Genomic DNA, 22,866 nt, shown 5'->3' with positions numbered 1-22,866 from the left:
TGATGGATAGGGAGGCCTGGTGTGCCGGAGTCCATGGGGCCACAAAGAGTCAGACGCGACTGAGAGACTGAACTGAACTGAGGCAGGGACTAAGAAGCATGTGGGTCCTATAAATATAGTAAAGCAAAAAAAAAAAAAAAAAGATTTAAGAATCATACTAAAGTCACATTACGATTTGTGATTATGTGTAATTTCCCATTCAGAATCTTAAATGTGATTATTTTACAATGAGCCAGGCTATTCTATATGACCATGAGGAGCAGAAATATGGAACAGTAAATTAGTCATTTTAGTGTTCATAAGGTTAACAGGATTGCACTGGTTGGTAAATGCAAGCATAGCCATAATTAGATAGATATTTTTTTTTTTATATCTGGAGAGTTTCTTTAAAAGTAGTTTCCATGTGTGGTAAAATTTTATTGTGTGTGACAGAGTACTGTTGGAACTTTGCTTTCCATCCCATTAACTTTAATCATGTTGCTGTGGTATTATCTATCTTGAAAGCTACCTTTGCACTCTGACACCTGTGGATCTCTTTAAAGAAAAGAATTGAGATCACCTCATTGTGCTGTTTAATAACAAATTCATCCATGAGCTATAAAATGAAAATAATAATGTCTATATTTACATGATGAAACAAAATGCAGACTCGATTCCTTCCCTCTTATTCTCAGCAGAGTATAGATTAGCAACCCCAGACACAAATGGTAAGAACAGAAAATGCTTGCTATGTACTAGATCTTGGATAATAAAGCTAAAACATTTAGTAATTTCAAAGAACTGGCATTAAATCTCACTGGTCCTCAGTCCTCCTACAAAACCAGCTCATGGAAAGAAGTAACATCATAATGTTCTTGCTCTCATAGGATTAACTTTGCTTTCTCTATGACTTGAGTCAGGTCAGTTGAGTTTTAGTTGAGTAGCGTTTTTAACAATCATGGTCTACTAGCTTCACAAAATCTTATTTGAAAAATCTTTCGCTTTTGTGGTAACTGAACAAGAATTGTTAATAATTGGGTACTGAGAGAATGTTTCCAAGTGTGGTACTTTTTCTTACTCTGTGTATCCCTATCTGCCATGGTTTCACACTAGTTGGAAAGAAGTCACCCCAGCCTCCTGATTTCACAATAGCTGGAAGGAAGTCACCCAACCTCCCACCGTGTTCCATTTTCTATTCACCAGGTCTCCCAAATTGCAGTTGTGAAATATTAGAATTGTCATAATGGTACCTATTCTGAAATGACATCACTTTCTATCACATTTGAAAATAGATATGGGGGAAAAACAGCATTTGTCTTATTTACATTTCATATGAACTCTAAAGTAATATACCTCCTACACTCTGGAAAACAGTTTTTGAAGACTGTCACCTAAAGCACCTGAAAAATATGCTGAAAGGAGGTGAAACAAAGTTCTGTGTTGCATATAAACGGTTATAACAAAGCTAAGCCTCTGAATGACCGTTGCGTTTCTCAGAGAAAAATTCCAACTGATGTCGTTGTGAGTTGGAATTTCAGAGGAGACAATATGGAATGGAAAGTTTTGAATGGGAACTTTGGAATAAGAAATAAGGGTTCAGTTCAGCCCCTGTCATCAACATTCCCGAGTTGATGACCATCATTAACACTTCCTGTCCCTAAGATTCTATTCTTTACATCTTAATTGTGGATGATCATAGCTACCTGTTAGAGCTCTTGTAAGGTTAAGATTGAGATAACATATTTAGAGCGTCCAGCACCTAATTTCTACTTCACTACTTGAGTTCCCTTACCTGCCGAAGTTACAATCCCCACTGTAGAACATTAACCCAAATACTGCTCCCTTGAGTGAAAATTGTTAACAAGTCATTGGCTTGAAAAGGAATTTGAGTGGAAAACTGAGGTTTGTTCACATTTAATATATACCAAGACCTTCGTCCACCCATATGTTCAGATTCCTGAGCAATCGAGGCAGGTGTGGAGTTTTCAGAGTCAGCCCCCCCATCCCACCCCCATTGCAGGTTCCGGTTTCTGCATTTCTGCTCCACTATTTGCGGTTGGCACATTGACAGAAGGCTGTCTTCCCCCGTGCTGACTGCCAACACCTGTCTCTGAGTCAATTTGTCTCATTTTTCTGTGCACCTCATTCAATAAATGTCAAGGTGCTGAATTTTTACGTGTGCAATATTTATGTAACACTGAGAATAAGCACAACAGTCATTTAATCCTAAGGTATTCAGAATGTTTCACTGGCATAAATTACTTGTGCCACGCAGCTCCCTGTTAGGTAGAGCCATGCTGCTCTGGCTCTTGAGCATTCCGTGGTCAGAAGTGGGGAAAGTCAGTTTGAATTAGACCTCCACGCTTCTTCAGAGGAGGTGTGCGATAGTCTTTTACTTTTACTGTGGTTACTTTTATGTGGGATTCCTCAGAGGCTTACATGGAAGGAAAGATTCATTCATGCATTGAGTCATTGGAAAATATGAAAAATGCACTGGGAGACCACTGTGTGTCAGGTATTGTTCTAGGGGCTGGATTAACATCAGGAAATTAGGAAATCCCACTTGTTTATTGTCTTGTCTGGTCCCCATAGAATATGTGTGAAAGTGAAAGTTGCTCAGTCCTGTTCTACTCTTTGCAACCCCATGGACTATAGCCTGCCAGGCTCCTCTGTCCATGACATTCTCCAGGCCAGAATACTGGAACAGGTAAGCCATTTCCTTTTCCAGGGGATCTTCCCAACCCAGGGATTGAACCCAGGTCCCCTGCATTGCAGGTGGATTCTTTACCATCTGAGCCACAGGCAGCAACTTTGATGGCTGAGTAAAGAAGAAAAGAACCAGTTTAGAGTGGTTATCATGTTAGCTTCCCTGGTAGCTAAGATGGTAAATCCTCTGCCTGCCAACATAAGAGACCTAGGTTCGATCCCATGGTAGGGAAGATTTCCTGGAAAAGGGAATGGTAACTCCAGGATTCTCACCTGGGGAAATCCCATGGTCAGAGGAGTCTGACAGGGTGCAGTCCATGGGGTCACAAAGAGTTGGACACAACTGATACACACATTACCCTGTGAAGACTGGTCAGGGAAGCCTCACTAATAATTTGACATTTGAGTAGAGATACCACAATGCTGTTTTTACAAATGAAGACAGCATCAAAGAGATAAAGCCACTGGCCCATGCTCACATGACAGTGTGCACCTGGGATACCGTGGATGCTGGGGTGCCAAATGTGTGACTGTCCTCTTACAAGAAGGAGTCATGAAGATCACTCCCTACCTGGTCTTAGGGTGTTTGTCAAGGTGCTGAGGGGACTGAACAGGAGGCTGGTATATACAGTTTTAGAGTGAGAAATGTTAGAACAGGAACATTTTTATAAAAAAAGAGGATGCTTAATGCCTTAGAAAGTAAATTTGACAGAGAGGGTCGGGCTAGTTAGATGCTACAATAAAACCAAAAGCACGTACGGAAAACACATTTGGTGTGATAAGTGTTATGACCAAGTGGTACATAAAATGATAGCAAAGTGGAACTTCTCTGGGTGGTCCAGTGGTTAAGAGCGTGCATTCCCAACTCAGGGGGCTGGGTTCAGTCCCTGATCAGGGAACTAGATCCCACATGTCACAACAAAGAGTCTGAATGCCACAACTTAGACCTAGTGCAGCCAAATTAGAAAAAAAAAAAAAAAGATAGCAAAGCTCACAAATGGGGGAGGGTAGATTTGTATTTTATTAATAGCAGGCAATTGATCATGCTAGCCTCATCGTTTGGACTGTGAACTACTCCAGACCAGACAGCTGACTTTGTACCTCTAACCCTTGGTGCAGTGCCTGTTTCATTTGAGGTGATCTCTCCATGGCCATTGACCTGAATGACATTAGCCAAACTTCTGGAAAGATGAAGAATTGGACAGGGTGGACACTGGTGACATGGCTTTTTTTCTCTTGCCCTGCTGAGGATGGGCTAAGAAATTAGAATTGTTTGTAGTGTTTTGAAAGAGTTAGAATAAACATAGAAGAGGCTTAGTGGAAGCCTCTAAGGAAGAAAGAAATGTTGATTTTAGTTATCTTCCTCCCAATTACCTCACATGGGCCTCCTTTGGACATTCACTCACATCCAAAATAGACCCCTAGAGTTTGCTCATATTAATAGATTGTTTGCATTTATGAAGATAGAGAGGCTTATGAAATTTTACTTGCCTCTTAACATATAAAACAACAAAAAAGAGCTTACACTTTGAAATGGATCAGGCAAATAACTATTGAAGGATTGCCTGATAAGTTCAGAAAAGAATAAAACCATCTCTGTATCTTTGAAGTACTTTGGGGCCATTACTTGGAAATAATTGCTAGAAAAAGATAAAGGAAAAAATTACAGACTTGGTGGTCATCAATGCAATGTGGCCTCTGTCTAGAATACAGTATATTTGATTTGTTCTATAGGTTTTCAGGTAATGTGTGTTTTTAACATGGATGGATGAAAAAAACACACTAAGACTGGGCACATCAGTGCTAATGGGGAGAAATACTGGAATCTGAGTTAGAAAATTCTGGATTCTGTCATCATTTACTAGTAGTGTGACGCTGAGTAAGTCACTTACTATGTTGTAGTACTTTGAAAGAGTAGGAAAAGTATGTCTTCCAGGCCACTTCACCCACATTTCTTTGATTTAGTCCCTTGTTCATCTTAGAAAAAAAAGTGCTTGTGGTCTTCATTTAATACAGAGAAATCATGATGAAAGAGGATAGGTGACATGTTCAAAGTCACCCAAAACATAAAGGTCAGAAAAATGTATTCCTTTGTCTTCATACAAAAACGTTTCCTCTGTATCATGTGATTTCTCTTATGTATATGGCACTCATGTTCATGGGTAGAGTTTACTCCTAGAGATGGTTTCATTTCTTATTGCGCTGCATACAATGACATGTGCAAGGAGAGAACGCAGGTTTCTCAGAATCAGCATCTTACATTCTTTGTTTTGTGAGAAGGTTAATGATGGATAAACACATAAACCTCAAGTCCTATAATAACCATGAGCAACTGAGAGTTTGAAGGAGCCAGTCTTTCGCCTACCATGGGTAGCTCTATGGCAGAGACGTGTTCACAGACCCCTCCAGCGTGCCTAATGCTTAGCAAGGAGGAGGTGATTAGTGAGTGACGGTTGAATTGCATTGGAAGAGGAAGACTTTTAGAGATGATCGAGCTTCAGTACTCACTCATTCATGCCATATCCATACACACACCAAATATACATTCTCATAATATGTAGCTTTGCTTAGATCTGTTAGAACAAAGACATTAAAAAGAAGAATATATACAGTAGGGAAAGGAGTAGTGAATGGGACATGAGAAGAGATTGGTAGGAATCAGGAAGAGAGAGAGGGGGGGTATATAACCTTTTAGAAATTCAGAGAAGAAAAAGGGAGAGATACTTATTTGTTACAGTTTTTAAGATGGAGAATAAAAATCATAAGCCGCTTAATATATTTGAAGAAACAGAGCTCTGATGTATTTTGACAACTGTCACTAAAGGAACAATAGATCCATAAAAACCTGCTCTTCCTAACCCTCCGTGTGGTAGCTCTCTATTAACTAGAACATCTACCTCACTTGCCTTCTGTCTGGTTTTGCCTCCGGCTTGCCTCCCAGGAAGGTCAGGCAGCTTCTTGTTTATACACGTCTAATTATCTCTGTCCTGGAGGGACAGGGAGATCCACCCCTTGTGCTCGCTTCTCTATTGTGGGGTATAATCACACCTGGATGTCAGTATTCACAAATGTCCGGGACTAATTATAGTTAAATGTGTCCTATGTCTATGAGAACCACTGATAAGGAATGAATAGCTCCTTCAGGTGACATGTGTCTGTCTCATTTTTGTCCCTGCTAGTTTAGCATCACTCTCCCAGCTTTCAAAAGGAAGTAACTGGAGCCCAGAAACCCACTGAGTTGTGAGCCTGGTTACCTGGTTTTGTGTTGTTCTGCATGTTGCCATCCAACCCTTGCTTTTACACTTAGCATGTAAGGATTCCCAGGTGGCTCAGTGGGAGGGAGGTGGGAGCGGGGATCAGGATGGGGAATACATGTAAATCCATGGCTGATTCATGTCAATGTATGGCAAAAAGAAAAGAATCTGCCTGTCAGTGCAGGAGATGCAGGTTCGATCTTTGGGTCTGGAAGATCCCCTGGAGAAGGAAATGGCAACCTACTCCAGTATTCTTGCCTGGAGAATCCGATGGACAAAAGAGCCTGGCGGGCTACAGCTCATGGGGTTGCCAAGAATCGGACACCCAGTGACTCACACACACTCATCTTACAAAGTTAGCCTCCTAGTCTGTCTTGTCCACTGCATCCTTCAGTTCCTGAAAGAGTGTTCCATACAGACTACTCCTTGACAAACATTTGTGAAACCGCAGACTGAGTCCTTGTCAGTTACTTAGGCATCCTGCTTCTTCCCCTTTATTCTGTACAAAACAGATCCCAGGGCATTCTGAGCATCTGAATGGGTCCACGGATGGGAGCTAAAAGTCATTGACTGTACAGATAGTTTTCATGCGAAGAAAATGCTTGAAAATAAAAAAGAAGAAAATAAACTAAAGCCCATGGTAAAAAAAAAGCGAAGAGGAGGGACAGGTATAGAGCCGGGGGAAGCTAACGGTGCTTCTTGTGCAGACACTGATCTGATGAAGCGGGAATCACACAGCACCTTTGTCTGAGAAGAGGGGAGGAGGAGGAGGAGAATTCTATTTTGAGAGATAATGTAAAGGAAAGGAGAGAAGTCGCTCTGCCAGGAAGAAAGCCGGCAACCCCAAAGGGAAACGGAGAAGGGTTTCAAAAACAGGACTTGGGGAATGTAACAAAGGGGTCAAGGAGGGCATTGGGTTGAAAGGCACAAAAGGAGTCGTGAGTAGATTTTCCACGGTTAGTTAGTTGCAAGATCAATGCCCCTTAAATTTTACTGAATCAACTTGGCAGGGTGTGGAGTGATTTTATTATGTGGCTCCTCTCAGGACTTGGAAATGTTTTTACTTTTGCACATGTCAATGTTTTATGAAGCTCTTTGTCTGACAAAGAAAATGCAACACAAGCATCCAACACAGAGGTAGTGTTACCGAAAGGTGGGGTCTGGCTGCTTGCTGCCCCAAAGCCGATAAACAGGCTAGACTGATGGAAAGGAAAGTTTGATTTGTTTCAGATGCCAGCAACTGGGGGAGGAGGGTGGACATCTGTACAAAGGTCAAGTCCCTGCGGTGACAACCAGTGGGGCCAGAGCTTTTATAGACAGAAGGTGGTGTGTGTGTGTGTGTGTGTGTGTGTGTGAGTGACCACATGCAGAAACAGCACAGACAGCTCTGAAAGCCATCTTCAAATTGGTCACTGGTGGTCTGACCAGTGTCATCTTGATTGTCTTAGGTACAGTTAATCTTTGGTTCAGGGTGGGTTTGTTTCCACTTCTCTGAGGCCAGTTCTCAGAATTGTGGCAGTGCATGTCGTGGGTACAGTCAGGTCATGGTGTAGTTAACTTCTTCCGCCTGGTGTTTTAGTGTCTATAAGGCAGCTCACAGGATATGGCTCAGAGTATTACCTATAACGCTTGAGAAAGAACTAAAGGTTCCTGACTGTGCTTACTGAGTCTATTATTATTATTATTTTGTCTCTTTTGCCTGTTGTCCTTTTTTTCTGCATGTTCTCAATTCTCTGATTAAACATGTTCTTTGATTAAGTTTCAGGCAAAAGGCAGGCAGTGGACATGGGGAGGCAAGGACTATGGAGTCTTGCTCCCTTTCAGTAGGAAACCCTAGAATATTTCTTTTGAGCCCATTCAAATTCCTGATTGTTACTTTGAGAGCAGCTGGGATAAGTTCTCAGCACACGTTTGATGACCATGGCAGCTATTATAATTAAAGGAGGACCCTCCCCTTCCTGGCCAAAGTTTTCTCCTGGCTGTTGGCCCCTCCTCCCTGTATTAAAGCAATGGAAGCAAACTGATACCCCATGTCTCTGAAACCTGCTATGTGAGTGGGAACCTTCTTCATTCATACAAACAGAAATCCTACATGTAGAAATCCACATATACAGTGATCCTCTGTCACTGAACATACAGTGATGCGTGGGGCAAAAGTATGGGTTTATTAGCCCAACATTTCTTTGAGTTTTAGGATTTGGCTAATTTGAAAAATTTCATTAGCAATGGCAATCACATCACCAGTGTCTGGCTTATTTTCTGTATTTTTATAGATACTGCGAATCAGGGTTAGTGAGTTCCTAGAAGTCCCCTGAGGGAGGTTGCTGAGTTGGTTTAGTACCTCTGGGTTAGAGTTTACTTAAAGAGGAAGAGTGACAATTATTATTTGATGCTAACAGGCAAACTTACCACGCAGAGTACTCTGAAGTCAGTCAGTGGTTAGTGATTATCTAGACCCTCCAAGGTGGGCCTAGCAGTGAAGAACCCACCTGCCAATGCAGGAGATGTAAAAGATGGGAGTTTGATCCCTGGGTCAGGAAGATGCCCAGGAGAAGGGCATGGCAGCCCACTGCAATAGTCCTGTCTGGAGAATCCCATGAACAAAGGAGTCTGGCAGGCTATGGACCATGGGATCGCAAAGAGTCAGACACAACTTAGCGACTTAGCATACACACAGATCCTCCAAAGTGTAGGAGAAAAAAATTGATGTAACAGGAAAGAAAAATCAGGTCTGTGACCATCTCAACCATGCTGAAGCTCATAGAATATAAATAACTTAATAAGATCACAAAAGTTCATGTGTTTTCATCTTTTAGCAGGAACTGCAATAGTTACCTAGTTGGGTGGTTAAGAAAAATAAAGATAAGGTGATGGTGATAATAATTGTAATACCTATACAGGTAAATATTTACTCTTTGCCAGTCATTACACTAAGCACCTTTTATGCACATAGACTTTGCACCTGTGTAGGGTGTGGCACAAAGGAGACTCAATCAGATCTGGAGTAGTAGTATTTTTACGCTGATTGATCTTCACAATCACCCAGCAATAATGTAGAATGTGATAATTACAGCAGTGAAAGTGAATGTTGCTCATTCATGTCCGACTCTTTGTGACCCCATAGACTATACAGTCCATGGAATTCTCTAGGTCAGAATACTGGAGTGTGTAGCTTTTCCCTTCTCCAGGGGATCTTCCCAACCCAGGGCTCGAACCCAGGTCTCATGCATTGCAGATGGATTCTTTACCAGCTGAGCCACAAGGGAAGCCCAGTTATAGCAGTAGTAGTAGCCATCAGCTAATTAACATTTTATTGATGGTTAAATATTTTAGATGCATTATCTTCCTTAATAATCATTTTATGAACCCAAAAACCTATGAGTAAGTACTATCTCTAGGTAATGGAGGAAAAAACAGGGGCTCAACGACGTTAAAAAGTTACCCAGATTATTTATAACACCTGGAATTGAAAGGATCAGGAAAAACACCCAGTATCCCATATCAAATCCTGGGCTCTTAAAACACTGTGTTCTACTTGTCCGTGTCAGCAGACTGTATGTATTAATATGACATGCTGTATCTGCTTGACATCTGGGGTCAGAGAATTCCTCTGAGGCATTAGAGACATGGGGACCACTTTAGCTTTGGGGGGTATTATCAATTCAGTTAAAATTTGTTTTGAGTATCTGTTTTTCTCTGTGAACAATGCTAGGTGCTATTTCATATAACCTCAGGTGATGCTACTGTCCCTGTTATTTGGATGAGGAGACTGAGGTTCTATGACTTGAAAATAGTTTCTTAACTTTAGACTCAGGTTTCAATTTTGGCTCCATTTCTCAATAGGCAACTACAGAGCCTGTGCTTTATCCCCTCAACAACCCTGCCATTCTTGTCTGCTTAAGTTCTGAATTGCTAAGAGAAAGCATCCAATTTTTTAGCGACTTTCACTTTGCTTTTTTAAACCACCCATACTTATTATACATATAATTAGTTATTGGAATTATGGCTTAAGGAAAGAATAGTGCCATCATGTTCTTCACAGAAATAATTTCACTTGATTGAGGAGTCCCTGAAAGTGTTTTCATTTAGGGAAAAAGAAATTTCACCTTAATTCTGAATCGGAATAATTGCAAGGATTTCAGTGTAACTCAGAATTGGCATTTTAAGTAGCATCAGTTTTTGGCTAGCCAGTGTGTTGATGTTATAAACGGTGGTTTGTGAGAACTATTTAATAGGGGAATCCGGGAGCTACAGAAGTGACAGTCCATACACTAAACTCAGTATGTACACTGTATATAAAAATATAGAGATGGGCTATCATTGTTAATTCACTAACAACTGTTTCATATGTTATTCCATATGGATATGGAGAGAGGCATGGCTGTGATCCACATAGCGGGGAAGTTTTAAAGTTGTGGTTCTTTAGTAAAAGAATATGCTGCATTATAAGACGGGAGATGCACATGTAAGGAAGCAATTTGTATACATTGAGATACTGGAATGATTTTCAATAGTCTGATTTAAGGCTTTCAAGTCCACTGTTCTCTAGAACAGTTTACAAACACAAATGGGAAGGGTTGTGTACTGTAGAGGTTAATATATAAAATCTATATGGAAGAAGCTATGTCTGTTAAACAGACTCATGTTAAGATGCTATGCTTGCATAGGAGGAGACTGATAGATAAGTGACTTACTAGCACTATATGGAGACTTTTAATTATTTTCTTTCAAGGGAGAGTGTATTATTAGTAATTCATAATTAAGATTCTAGAGGCCCAGATTTGGATCCTGGCTCAGCCACACTCTGTGACCTTGCCCATGACCTTCCTAGCTGCTGGACCACATTCAAATCCCTAACATTTATGTGCTAATACATCTTATAATTCTGGCAAGTGAACTAAGTTTTCCTATGGATTACTGTAGGAAAATTTAGCTGCCATAGCTGTCCATTTCCCAGGAGAAGTAAATAACAATGCAACTTCACAAATAGAAAAGCCATAGAAAAACCAAAGCATTGTTGATAAGGCATATAGATCAAAAGAATTTTTTCATGAATTCATCCTTAACTAATTCAAATCTCAAAGTATTCCTAATATACACAGCTCATCAGCATCACATTTTTGAATCATCATGGGATTATCTGAAATATTAGAACAGTGCATTGCAAATTTATACTAATAAATAACAATGTCAATTATGAAATGGGTACAGATCTAAAGAAATTATGAGAACTCCTGGCTTATTTAATTTGCAAAATATCACCCACCTCGCTGTGTTCAGGAGGTGCTATGCCCTTCCTCTGGCAAACCAGCACCACATTAAGTGACTCTTGGCAAGGTTCAGAATAGCCCTTGAGTCTCCCTTGAACCCTGAAGGCAACAAGACTTGGGTTTGAATCTTGATATTCTCCTCCTCGATTTAGTGGTTCTGTAAACTTATAACTGTTTCTCAACATCTCCGGTCACAGATACATGACAATTATTAATATTTGTAAAGTTGTAATATTTGTCAAAATGAATTTGGGTGCAAATCTTGTACAGGCGTCTTTGCAAAAAAATATAATTTGTGTTTGTTACATGAAAGTTACTATGGAGGCACTACCATTTTGAAGTTGGTGAGAGATGTTCTAATACCACAGCTGAATATAACCTTTGTTTCTAATCTTTAAAATAACAAGTTTACTTTATTATTACCATTGAATTAATATCTAAATTTTACTTACATACATATGCATGTATATGTGTATATTTATAAAATGTAATATGATATATATATGAATATGCATACCTCTGAGTGTATATAGGTATATATATCTACATATTCATGCATATGTATGCATTTATTAAAATATATATTTACATATATCTCTATGTGTCTGTATCTATAGATCTATGTCTATTGTATAAAGTAAAACATTTGACATTTTACCTCTTTATAATAATATCAACCTAAACTCTTATTTGGTAATTAATAACATTTTACACATGAGATTGATGAGCTGAAGGAAATTTCAGTGACCTGCCCAAAATCACATGGCTGGTAATCCTCCTAGTGAAATAAATTTTCATCTATATAATCCCAGAGCCTATTGTCTAACAGACACAGTCCTCTACTTTGTATGACAGAGTGCTGGGAAGTTTGGGGGTGAACCTCCAATTCCTTCACAAAACACATGAAGTTACCTTCATTTATATTCTTTGCCAAATTGTTATAAGCACTTATATAAGTACAAGAATAATCATGGCATACTTTATTTTTTTAAATAAAATTTGAAAATTGTTAGAAGTGTTTTGTATTGCTACAGAATTTTTTACAATACCTGCTTAATATTTTATGCATTTGATCTCAACCATCTGAACCACTAAGTTACTATTTCCCATTATTACATATTTAAATCACTTGCCTATTTAAAAATATTATACATAAAAGTGAACATCTTAATCTAAAAACTTGAGGAGTTAGAAGAAAGGGAATATATAATTTCCTTGGAATATATTTTTAGTTTTAAAAAATACCAGGTCAAAATGTCTAAGCAAGCTTTTGATTCCTGACACATTAAACCCATTAGCTTTCTATTATATTTTGCAGAAGCACCAGAAATATGTGAGAAATCATTTCTCCAAATCCAGACCATTCTATCTACATATCTATCGATCTGCCTATAAGTCTATCACCTGTCTAATTCATAAGTTATTGGTCACAAGGAGAGGTAAATGCAGGTTTTTCTGAGGTGTATAGAGGATAAGTGAAAGTGAAGTCTCTCTGTCGTGTCTGACTCCTTGCAACCCCATGGACTGTAGCCTACACAGCTCCTCCGTCCATGGGATTTTCCAGGCAAGAGTACTGGAGTGGGTTGCTATTTCCTTCTCCAGGGGATCTTCCCAACCCAGGGATCGAACCCAGGTCTCCGGCATTGCAGGCAGACGCTTTACCATCTGAGGCACCAGGGAAGCCACCAGGAAAGTCCCTCGTTGAAGTCCCTCATAAAGGATAAACACTTTTCTAATGTCTTACTTTCTTTTTTGTGGTGTATCTGTGCAAGTTTGGCGTTACTGAAGTTATTGTATCAAAGCTACTGTTCTATGATAGGATGGGCATCTACTGAAGGGTCTCTGGTTGTATACCCTTCACCCCTCAAAACTGGCAGCATGTGGTACAGATTCCATGGGGAGCAGAAAGTATGGGTGCGGTGTATGACCCCCCTGAAAAAAGAATTGATCCCTGATGAATTTGTCCCACTTAACCTCATAATTGAAAGGCACTTTTTCACAGCTCGTAAGATGATAATTGCACATTATATTGGCAAGAGTTATGGGGAATAACAAAGCTAGTGGTTTCATAACTAGGATAATGTGTTCAACAAGTCTTATTCAAATGGGAGTTTAGCACAGCATTTTATATCAACTGCAATCTTTGAGCAGCACAATCTGGGAGACCCGCAAAGAGTGAATTACAGTAATCAGCCTTCAAAATGACAAAGGAGTTAATCAGCATCTCCGTGCCTTTCTCATGAAGCCTCTCAATCTGGTGATATCACAGAAATTATAAAAAGAAATCTTCGTGACGGGTACAAAATGCTTCTCAAATGATAACACCAAAGACAATGGAAAGGAAAAAAAAAAGACTCAAGTTTTAAATTTTTGAGATGACTGAATTCTAATCAGAAGTACTCCCTGAATGATGAGACCATAAGGAACAGCTGTTTAGTACTTAGGAAGAACTTAGGCCAGGCAAGGATTTAAATTCTTCAACTTCTTCCCGCACTAGGGAAATCTCTGTTTGATTGAATAGAGTTAAGATAAAAACTACCTCTTTTAAATACGAAAAAATCAAGCACATCAGTCTATTCACAGTAGGGTCGTGAATGCCAGCTTCAGAACAAGATGATTCCCTCTTTTCCACGTTAATCCTCCTGCCACTGTTCACCTCCAATCTTGTATCTTCCCATTCCCACTCCCAGGGCCAGGTTCAAAATCTCCGTTGAATTCAATTCACAGAGAATGGACTAGTCTCATTAATTGAATTTTCTGATGAGATTAGATTTTCAAAATGGAGTTCCAGGGAAGCACTTGTAGAATGTAAGTGTTAGCATTCCTGTTTCTGAGTCAATTTTGCAGTTAATGTGATCAAGCGTCCAGCAGGCCAGGGTATCAGATGCAGATCATTCTACTCCGAATGTCAGAGCCTCCCATTTTCAAGGGGAAGAAAATGTTTTCCAGGAAGTTCTGTGATTTTTCCCAAGGGTAACGAGTCAAGGCATCTAAGTCTAAACCCTAGAGCTATGCCTCAGCTGGAAATTTACAAAAGGCAAAGACAAAAGTTTTAACCGTTTGTATTGTATCAACTCCAAGTCATATGCTGAAATTACCATGCTTAGAACAACTAAATTGATTTTCTTTGTGGAGTTGCTTACCAAATGCTTACATTAAAGAGTTTTACTAACAATGTGAAGCAGAAAGTATACTACTGAAGAAAACATACTACTTGCCAAAAAAAAAAAAAAACAAATTAATTGCAAACTCTAATTTGCTGCCAATTTGGTGTAATGGAAGTTTAAGCATAGTATTTAAGCTTCTGAACACATCACTGGGCACTGAGCATGCAGGAGTGGAAGTACATGGGGAGACATAGACACTACTTTTGCTTGATCACTACTTTGAAAAAGAGGAACACAATCTATTCCTTGGGTGAATGGAAGGAATTTAACATGAGTACCATCAAAAGGTATTTAAATTTTGGCAAAAAGGGATCTCTTCTCTGCCTTCTTAACAATCACAGTTGAAAATGGATAAAAATGCCATTTAATTAATTGAGGATTGTAGCCAGCAGTGGCCACAAGACTGAAAAATGTCAGTTTTCATTCCAATCCCAAAGAAGGGCAATGCCAAAGAATGTTCTACCACCCAATTGCACTCATCTCACATGATAGCAAAGTAATGCTAAAAATTCTCCAAGCCAGGCTTCAACAGTATGTGAATTGTGAATTTCCAGATGTTCAAGCTGGATTTAGAAAAGGCAGAGGAGGAACCAGAGATCAAATTGCCAACATGTGTTGGATCATAGAAAAAGCAAGAGAATTCTGGAAGACATCTATTTCTGCTTTATTGATTATGCCAAAGCTTTTGACTGTGTAGATCACAACAAACTGTGGAAAATTCTTCAAGAGAGGGTAATACCAGACTACCTTATCTGTATCCTGGGAAATCTGTATGCTGGTCAAGAAGCAACAGTTAGAACTGGACATGGAACAACAGACTGGTTCCAAATTGGGAAAGGAGTACATCAAAGCTGTATATTGTCACACTGCTTATTTAACTTATATGCCCAGTACATCATGCGAAATGCCAGGCTGGATGAAGCACAAGCTGGAATCAAGATTGCCAGGAGAAATATCAATAACCTCAGATACGCAGAGGACACCACCCTTATGGCAGAAAGTGAAGAAGAACTAAAGCGCCTCTTGAAAGTGAAAGAGGAGAGTGAAAAAGCTGACTTAAAACCCAACATTCAGAAAACTAAGATCATGGCATCCAGTCCCATCACTTCATGGCAAATGGATGGGGAAACAATGGAAACAGTGAGAGACTATTTTCTTGGGCTTCAAAATCACTGCAGATAGTGACTGCAGCCATGAAATTAAAAGACGCTTGCTCCTTGGAAGAAAAGCTATGACCAACCTAGACAACATATTAAAAAGCAGAGACATTACTTTGCTGACAAAGTCCATCTAGTCAAAGCTGTGTTTTTTCCAGTAGTCATGTATGGATGTGAGAGTTGGACTATAAAGAAAGCTGAGTGCCAAAGAATTGATGTTTTTGAGCTGTGGTGTTGGAGAAGACTGTTGAGAGTCCCTTGGACTGCAAGAAGATCAAGCCAGTCCATCCTAAAGGAAATCAGTCCTGAATATTCATTGGAAAGACTGGGGATAAAATTGAAGCTCCAATATTTTGGCCACCTAATGTGAAGAACTGACTCTTTGGAAAAGATCCTGATGTTGGGAAAGATTGAAGACAGGAGGAGAAGGGGATGACAGAGGATGAGATGGTTGGATTTCATCTCTTACTCAATAGACATGAGTTTGAGCAAGCTCCAGGAGTTGGTGATGGATAGGGAAGCCTGGTGTGCTGCAGTCCATGGGGTTGCAAATAGTTGAACATGAACTGAACTGTAGTCATTTTTATTCTTCACAGTTCCAAATTTCTGACTTCTCAAATGGGAGAGGAAAAATCACTTATGACTATACTTTTTTGTTCTGTGTTTGTTGATTTTTACAAAATATTTATTTACCTTATTTGTTTATTTATTTGGTTGTGCTGAGTCTTAGTTGTGGCATGTGGGATCTTTAGTTGCAGCTTGCAAACTCTTAACTGAGGCAGGAGGGATCTGGTCCCCTTACCAGAGATTGAACTTGGGCCTCCCTCCAATGGGAGTGGGGAGTCTTAGTCACTGGACCACCAGGGAAGACCCTGGTGATAGTTAATACCAAGCAATTTTTAAAGTATAGAAGTCCTCTCTCTTGTCCACAAAAGAAACAGCTTAAAGCTACTAATACTTGGGAGAATATATGCACCAAAGCAAACAGTTCAGGGGAGCAATAGTAGAAGGAACAAACATTTAAGACAGTTTGTAAGCTTCTATTGTAGAAGGTATTTTTTTCCTTTAACATCTTGCTGTATCTATGCACCTGGAATGATCTGACTTTTGAATACGAATAGAAAAAATTAAGTAACATGTGTAGATATGACCTAACACAAGGAGAAAAGTAGGAGGACCAAGGACACTTGTGGTTTTTCTTCTCCTTGTGTCTTTATGGCCACAAAGTAGCAGGAGAAATGTTCCAGAAATTCTGTCTTGGATTTTCTAATGAGTTGCTGCTAGTCATAAGGTTGAGACTGGAGGCAGTAGGCTCAGGCAAAACAAAACCTGTTCATTACACTGTTTGTACTGAAGCCAATTAGGTGTGTGGCAGGCCCTAAGGACACTGGAGACACTCCCTGCTTACCTTAACGCATCAAGAAATCCGCTCCCAATGTCGTACAAGAAAAGAAGGTGTGAAAACTCCCAGGTGTGTGGCCTCCCAGATGGGTCATGGTAAGCAACTCACTTCACTGAATAGCTGTTCTCATGTTACAGATAAGGAAACAAACAGCTGTCTCAAGGAGCAGTCCTTCGGATGGCAATTTGTAATTACACTGACATACTCTTGGCCTGTAGATGTCTGTAAGAATGACATGGTGGAAACTTGTTTGGCACTCAGCTAAAGGACAGTATCTTAACCATATTTGTTAGGGCCTGGTATGAGTAGGGTGATTCAGGAGAGTTGAATGAGGGAAGTACTGAGTAAAGTGAGGTCTGATTGAGAGCTATCAAGGGGTAGGGAGGCCCCCAAGGCCAGCAGAAGAAGTGCTAAAACATTCCTAGATCTGAAGGGTTGAGGGAAGGAAGCTGCTCGTGAACACTAGAGTTCTGCTCTAACAACATCCCAAGATAAGAACTGTAGATGCCCAAGCATGTGATTGAGGTACTGGGTGATCTAGAACCTCACCCTTCTCCAGTCTCATGTCTCCTTGGGTAATGTATGTTGGTGGAGTCCAACACGAAGCCAGCAAGTGCGTGCATCCACTCCATAGTGGTCACTCTCCCACGCCAAGAACAGGTGGACAGTGCTGGAGAGTGCATCTAGAAGAGTAGCTGGGGAATGTTCAGCATGCTAACCACTATCCAGAAAAGCTTTAAATAGATGTTGTTTGGTGCGTATATGTTAACCCCAATCTCCCAATTCATCCCCCTTCTTCCTCCCTGCTGTGTCCATTCATTTGTTCTCTACATATATGTCTCTATTTCTGCTTCACATTCAGTTCATTTCAATCGCTCAGTCGTGTCCGACTCTTTGCGACCCCGTGAATTGCAGCACTCCAGGCCTCCCTGTCCATCACCAACTCTCACAGCTTACCCAACTCATGTCCATTGAGTTGGTGATGCCATCCAGCCATCTCATCCTCTGTTGCCCCCTTCACCTCCTGCCCCCAATCCCTCCCAGCATCAGGGTCTTTTCCAATGAGTAACTCTTTGCATGAGGTGGCCAAAGTATTGGAGTTTTAGCTTCAGCATCAGTCCTTCCAATGAACAGCCAGGACTGATCTCCTTTAGGATGGACTGGTTAGATCTCCTTGCAGTCCAAGGGACTCTCAAGAGTCTTCTCCAACACCACAGTTCAAAAGCATCAATTTTTCAGTGCTCAGCTTTCTTCGCAGTCCAACTCTCCCATCCATACATGACCACTGACTGGAAAAACCATAGCCTTGACTAGACGGACCTTTGTTGGCAAAGTAATGTCTCTGCTTTTTAATATGCTGTCTAGGTTTGTCATAACTTTCCTTCCAAGGAGTAAGCATCTTTTAATTTCATGGCTGCAATCACCATCTATACCTTTTTTTCCTAGATTCCATATATATGGGCTAATATATGATGTTTGTTTTTCTCTTTTTGACTTCACTCTGTTTGACAGTCTCTGGGTCCAGACATGACTGACTCGTGAGGACCTAATGTGTAGCACAGGGAACTCTATTCAATGCTCTGTGATGACTTAATGGGAATGAAATCCCAAAGAGAGGAGATGTGCGTATGTGTGTAGCTGAGTCACTTTGTTGCACAGCAGAAACTAACACAACATTTTGAAAGAATTATACTCCAATAAAAATTCATTAAAGGAATAAATTCTGATTAGGAAGCCAAAGGGTGACGGGAAACTACTGTGTGACAAGAACTTTCATGATTCATCTCTCATAGTCTTAGAATCCCCTTAATGGAAAGCTGATTGTTCCATTTAACAGGACAGGTGATCCCAGGAGTTTACTAAATTTTTCATGGTCACAAAGCTAGTAAGTGTGAGGGTAATGTGAGAAACCGAACTTGCTTCACTTCAATAGGAGAGAGCATTTATAAGGGACCTCTAACTTGTCAATAGATGTGCATCATAGATAGTATGAAGCTGTATACTTTGATGGTGGAGGACATCAACATTTCTGTAATAAGTGGAGACCCAGGGAACCCTTCTTGTCCCATTAAAACAAGGCCATCCATCATGATGCTTCACTCACATTCTGATGCAACTCAAAGACACTGACCTAGGTATGCTAATATCAACTGAGCATCAAAACTATTTTAATTCCAGGTGTCTGAGAGACATCACAGTTTCTTTAAAATTTATACTCCAATGATATATTTTTTTAAATGATGGGAATAATACACACCAATCTTCTGTCTCTGAGTGAGTTGTAAAAATTCTTTCACTGGAGTAACCTGAGAGGATTCATGTGTAGACCTCAGCCCGTCAACTTCTTTGAAAAAAGTGGCTGTCTTCCTTGAGGAGTTATATCCCTTTTCTCTGATGAGTGGAAACTATACATCACATTCCAAAGTCCAGTGGCTGGCTTTAATTCATGATGACCTTAAACTGTGATGGTACCTTTACAAGCTACACTTTACAAGCTACAAGTTACTCCTGTAAATACCATGGGAGTAAAACCATTTTATAATCCTTCTTACTGGAATTGGGCCCAGACTCAGGATATTCTGAGTCATGAAAATATGCATCCATAGCAGAGTAGCCACATTGGCATCTTCTCAGGTTAATGATAAGGTTTCCTTATTGTTGTTCTTACTGTCTTTTGCCTAGATGTTTATTTTCCCCTCAGGAATGCCTCACAGTGATCCAAATTGGAATGGTTGCTGTATTTCTAATTTTTCTCCTTTCAGTTTTTGTTTATAAACATAAGCATATGACTTATTGAATTATTAATATATTAAGATATGGTCAAGTCCTGAAACGAATTTTCATACTGAAGGTATCATTATGTTACTATCCATATTTCCAAATAGGCAGGGCTGTCCAGTTGAGTGCTCCCTAAATGGGAGACTCTGATATAAAGGTGGTTTCAAGGTCAAATAAAGTGCAGAAGAACTCACATCTTTTCTCAGAGCCTGCTCATTGCCTGAATGGATTAGATTTCCCTGGACACTCTCGTTCCTCAGCTGCTACTTGAATGATTCAGGGACTTGAACTTCTTGCAAACCTTTTACAGATAGATAATTTAATTAGAGCATATGAGTCCAGAAAAACAGAATTACAACTTTAGACATCCTTACCTTGAATTGAACATGTATGATGTCCCTGAGGTTAGAAGTGAGAGGCAAATTGTCTTTAATTCAGAGATTTTTTTTTTCACTTGGTCCTGAGAGATAACTCATTAACTCATCAGGAATATTCTGAGCTAGCTAGTCACAAACATTTTTATCATGGGCCTTTAGCAATATGGTGCAGGGAATCTTATGACCGAGTTAAGTAAAAAAGCAGGACACAGAAAAATAGCAATATCCATTAATATGGGAATGCCTGCGTTACTCGTTGTACATTAATTAATGGAGAATTATACAGCTGTGAGAAGTAATGAGTTGAGCCTCTAACCATTGACAAGATCTCAAAAATATCCATTGTGTGAAAAAAGAAAGCCTCAGAACAATGACTATACTGTGATCACATTTGTGGTTGAATGTTCATATGTACATTTGCACATTTGTATGCATATATATGTGAAAATATACATATCAAAATGCTAGCAATGTTTATCTATGGAAAGAGGTATGAGGGTAGGAAGAAGGCAAAATAAAGATTTTTCAAAATACCTTCAGGAGTACCTACACTGATCTTTGAATCTTTAACAAGAATATTAAATGACTAGTGAAATATACTGAGAAGCAGAAAGATAAAACTCTGAAAATAAATCAGAAAAAAACACTTCACATTTTAGAACTGATACTACATTATTTACATGATTTTGTGTTTACCCCCTTTTCTATTTTCTCTATCTTCCTGTTTCTATAAAACATTTATTACTTTTACAATAGTCATGATGTAACTAAACAATTAAAATATAAATGTAGTTGAACAATGCCTGGACTTAGACACTTGCATATATTAATTCTGATTGGCATTTTATTCATCTGAGTTGATTCTCATAATGCATTTATTTCTTTCATCTCTCTGATGTATTTGTGAGCCTTAGAATAATTTATCTTTGACCTCGGAGCCTTCCAGCTATTTGTGTATTTACTTCTCTTGTAGGGGAATTGGAGTCTGTGATAAATTGAAGGATTCTTTCACTTCCAGGGTTTTCCTGGGTGATGAAGCTATGTTATGATTTATACTTTAATTTGGTAGGCAAGAGTATGCCATTCAACTTACTTTCTAATGTACATTTTTATAAGTTCTTTTTTTATACCTTGTAAAATGTACTTTTGTAAGTAATCCACTAATGTCTATGACTACAGTCTTTCTCAGTGTTGGCATCAGAGATGCACACCAGCTAAATGTCAAAAGAAAACAGAAAATTATCTGAGTGGGGATCTGATGTATATGCATGTGTTTCTGTATAGTGTGCGTGAGTGTGTGCATGTGTGTGTGTGTGATTCACACATTCAGTTTTGAATGAGCTGTCTGAAAGTCATTCTCCCATCTTCTTCCCCTCAGCAATTATAAAAACTGCCCTTCCCAATATGGACAGAGAAGCCAAGGAGGAGTACCTGGTCGTCATCCAAGCCAAAGACATGGGGGGACACTCGGGGGGCCTGTCTGGCACCACAACGCTTACAGTGACCCTCACTGACGTGAACGACAACCCTCCAAAGTTTGCCCAGAGTAAGTGAGTTCCCCGTGCTGCGTGAGCATCTCTCTATGATGTTTTCATTTGCATCGATAGTCTAATTTTCAGTGATTTGAAAAACTGATAGCAATCAGTGAGTGCCTGTGATGTGCAAGGTAGAGTAAATCCACGTATATAGGAATCTACCCACGCTCCTATCATTTGGGTACTAGATGTATCCTCACTTTACAGATTTCAAAGCATGTATAAGAACATTTTTGAATATTAAACATAAAGTAAATATCACAGCTGAGTATTAGAACCAACAAGCCTGGCTGCAAAGATTTGTGCTTATTTCTCTAGTCCAGGGTATGTCCCGTGAAGAAAAGTGGAGAGAATGATTGAAACGCACCTCAGGTATTGCTCTATCAATAGTCCCACTTGTTCTATAAAAGAAAATAAATCTCTAGAGCCTGAGGTGGAGAAGGCAGATATACAGTACACTTGCTGCAAAATATACACTCCTCCTTCCAGTGGCTGGCGGGACATCAATGTTCACCGACTCTCCCAGTCCCTGTGAGAACTGTGCTCGGCCCCCTAAACCTCTCAACGGCAATCGAGGCAGCCACCATCAGTGAATCAGGAAGGCGATCATTATTTGCCAACTTTTCCATACTCTCACAGAAACCTTTCCTTCTGTGCATTTTGGCAAGGGATCAGCTATTAGAGAGATGATTGAGGAAGGGCTTTCTGACAGGGGGAGTCTTCAATTGAGAGAAATGAATGATAAGTAGGAATTAGCTGGAACAAGGTGAAACCATGAAAAGGAGGATGGACATTGCAACTGGAGGAAATGGATGCCCAGAAGTCCTGTGAAGAAGGGTGTGCGGCCCCGAATGAGAACTGAAAAATCTCCACCACAGCCGGAGCACAGTCTGGAGAGCTAGGTTAAGCAGGGAGCCAGTCATCCTTGGATCTGTTGACCCTTTTAAGTACCATGATCTTTATCCTAATATCGCTAGGAAGTCATTAAAATATTGTAAGTTGTAGGTTGAATAATAGGATTTGATTTTAAGGAAATCAGAGAAAATGGAATCTGGCCTTCTTCCAGGGTCTTTTCCACACTGCAGCCAGGTAAAGGATGCTAGAAATCATTCACATAAAAGGTGATGAAAGCCCTGGCAAGCAGGGTCGATCGTGTGGGAATGGAGAGAAGTGATAGATGTTTGAGGGCTAATGGTAACAGCAATCTAAGGGTAGGCTGCACTTTCAGTTGAGGATGCAAC

General features: G+C 39.8%; 1 protein-coding gene across 1 annotated transcript in view; it reads left to right on the top strand.

Moving 5' to 3' along the window:
* CDH8 (cadherin 8) overlaps positions 1–22,866 on the top strand; it is a 390,981-nt gene that overhangs the window by 208,580 nt on the left and 159,535 nt on the right. Inside the window, exon 5 of the mRNA XM_043898638.1 lies at positions 21,469–21,636. Coding sequence (XP_043754573.1) covers positions 21,469–21,636 — 168 coding nt within the window. The remainder of the gene's footprint in view (positions 1–21,468; positions 21,637–22,866) is intronic.

Source organism: Cervus elaphus, chromosome 4, assembly GCF_910594005.1.
Source record: "Cervus elaphus chromosome 4, mCerEla1.1, whole genome shotgun sequence".
NCBI lineage: Eukaryota > Metazoa > Chordata > Mammalia > Artiodactyla > Cervidae > Cervus > Cervus elaphus.
This window is presented reverse-complemented; position numbering and strand designations above follow the sequence as displayed.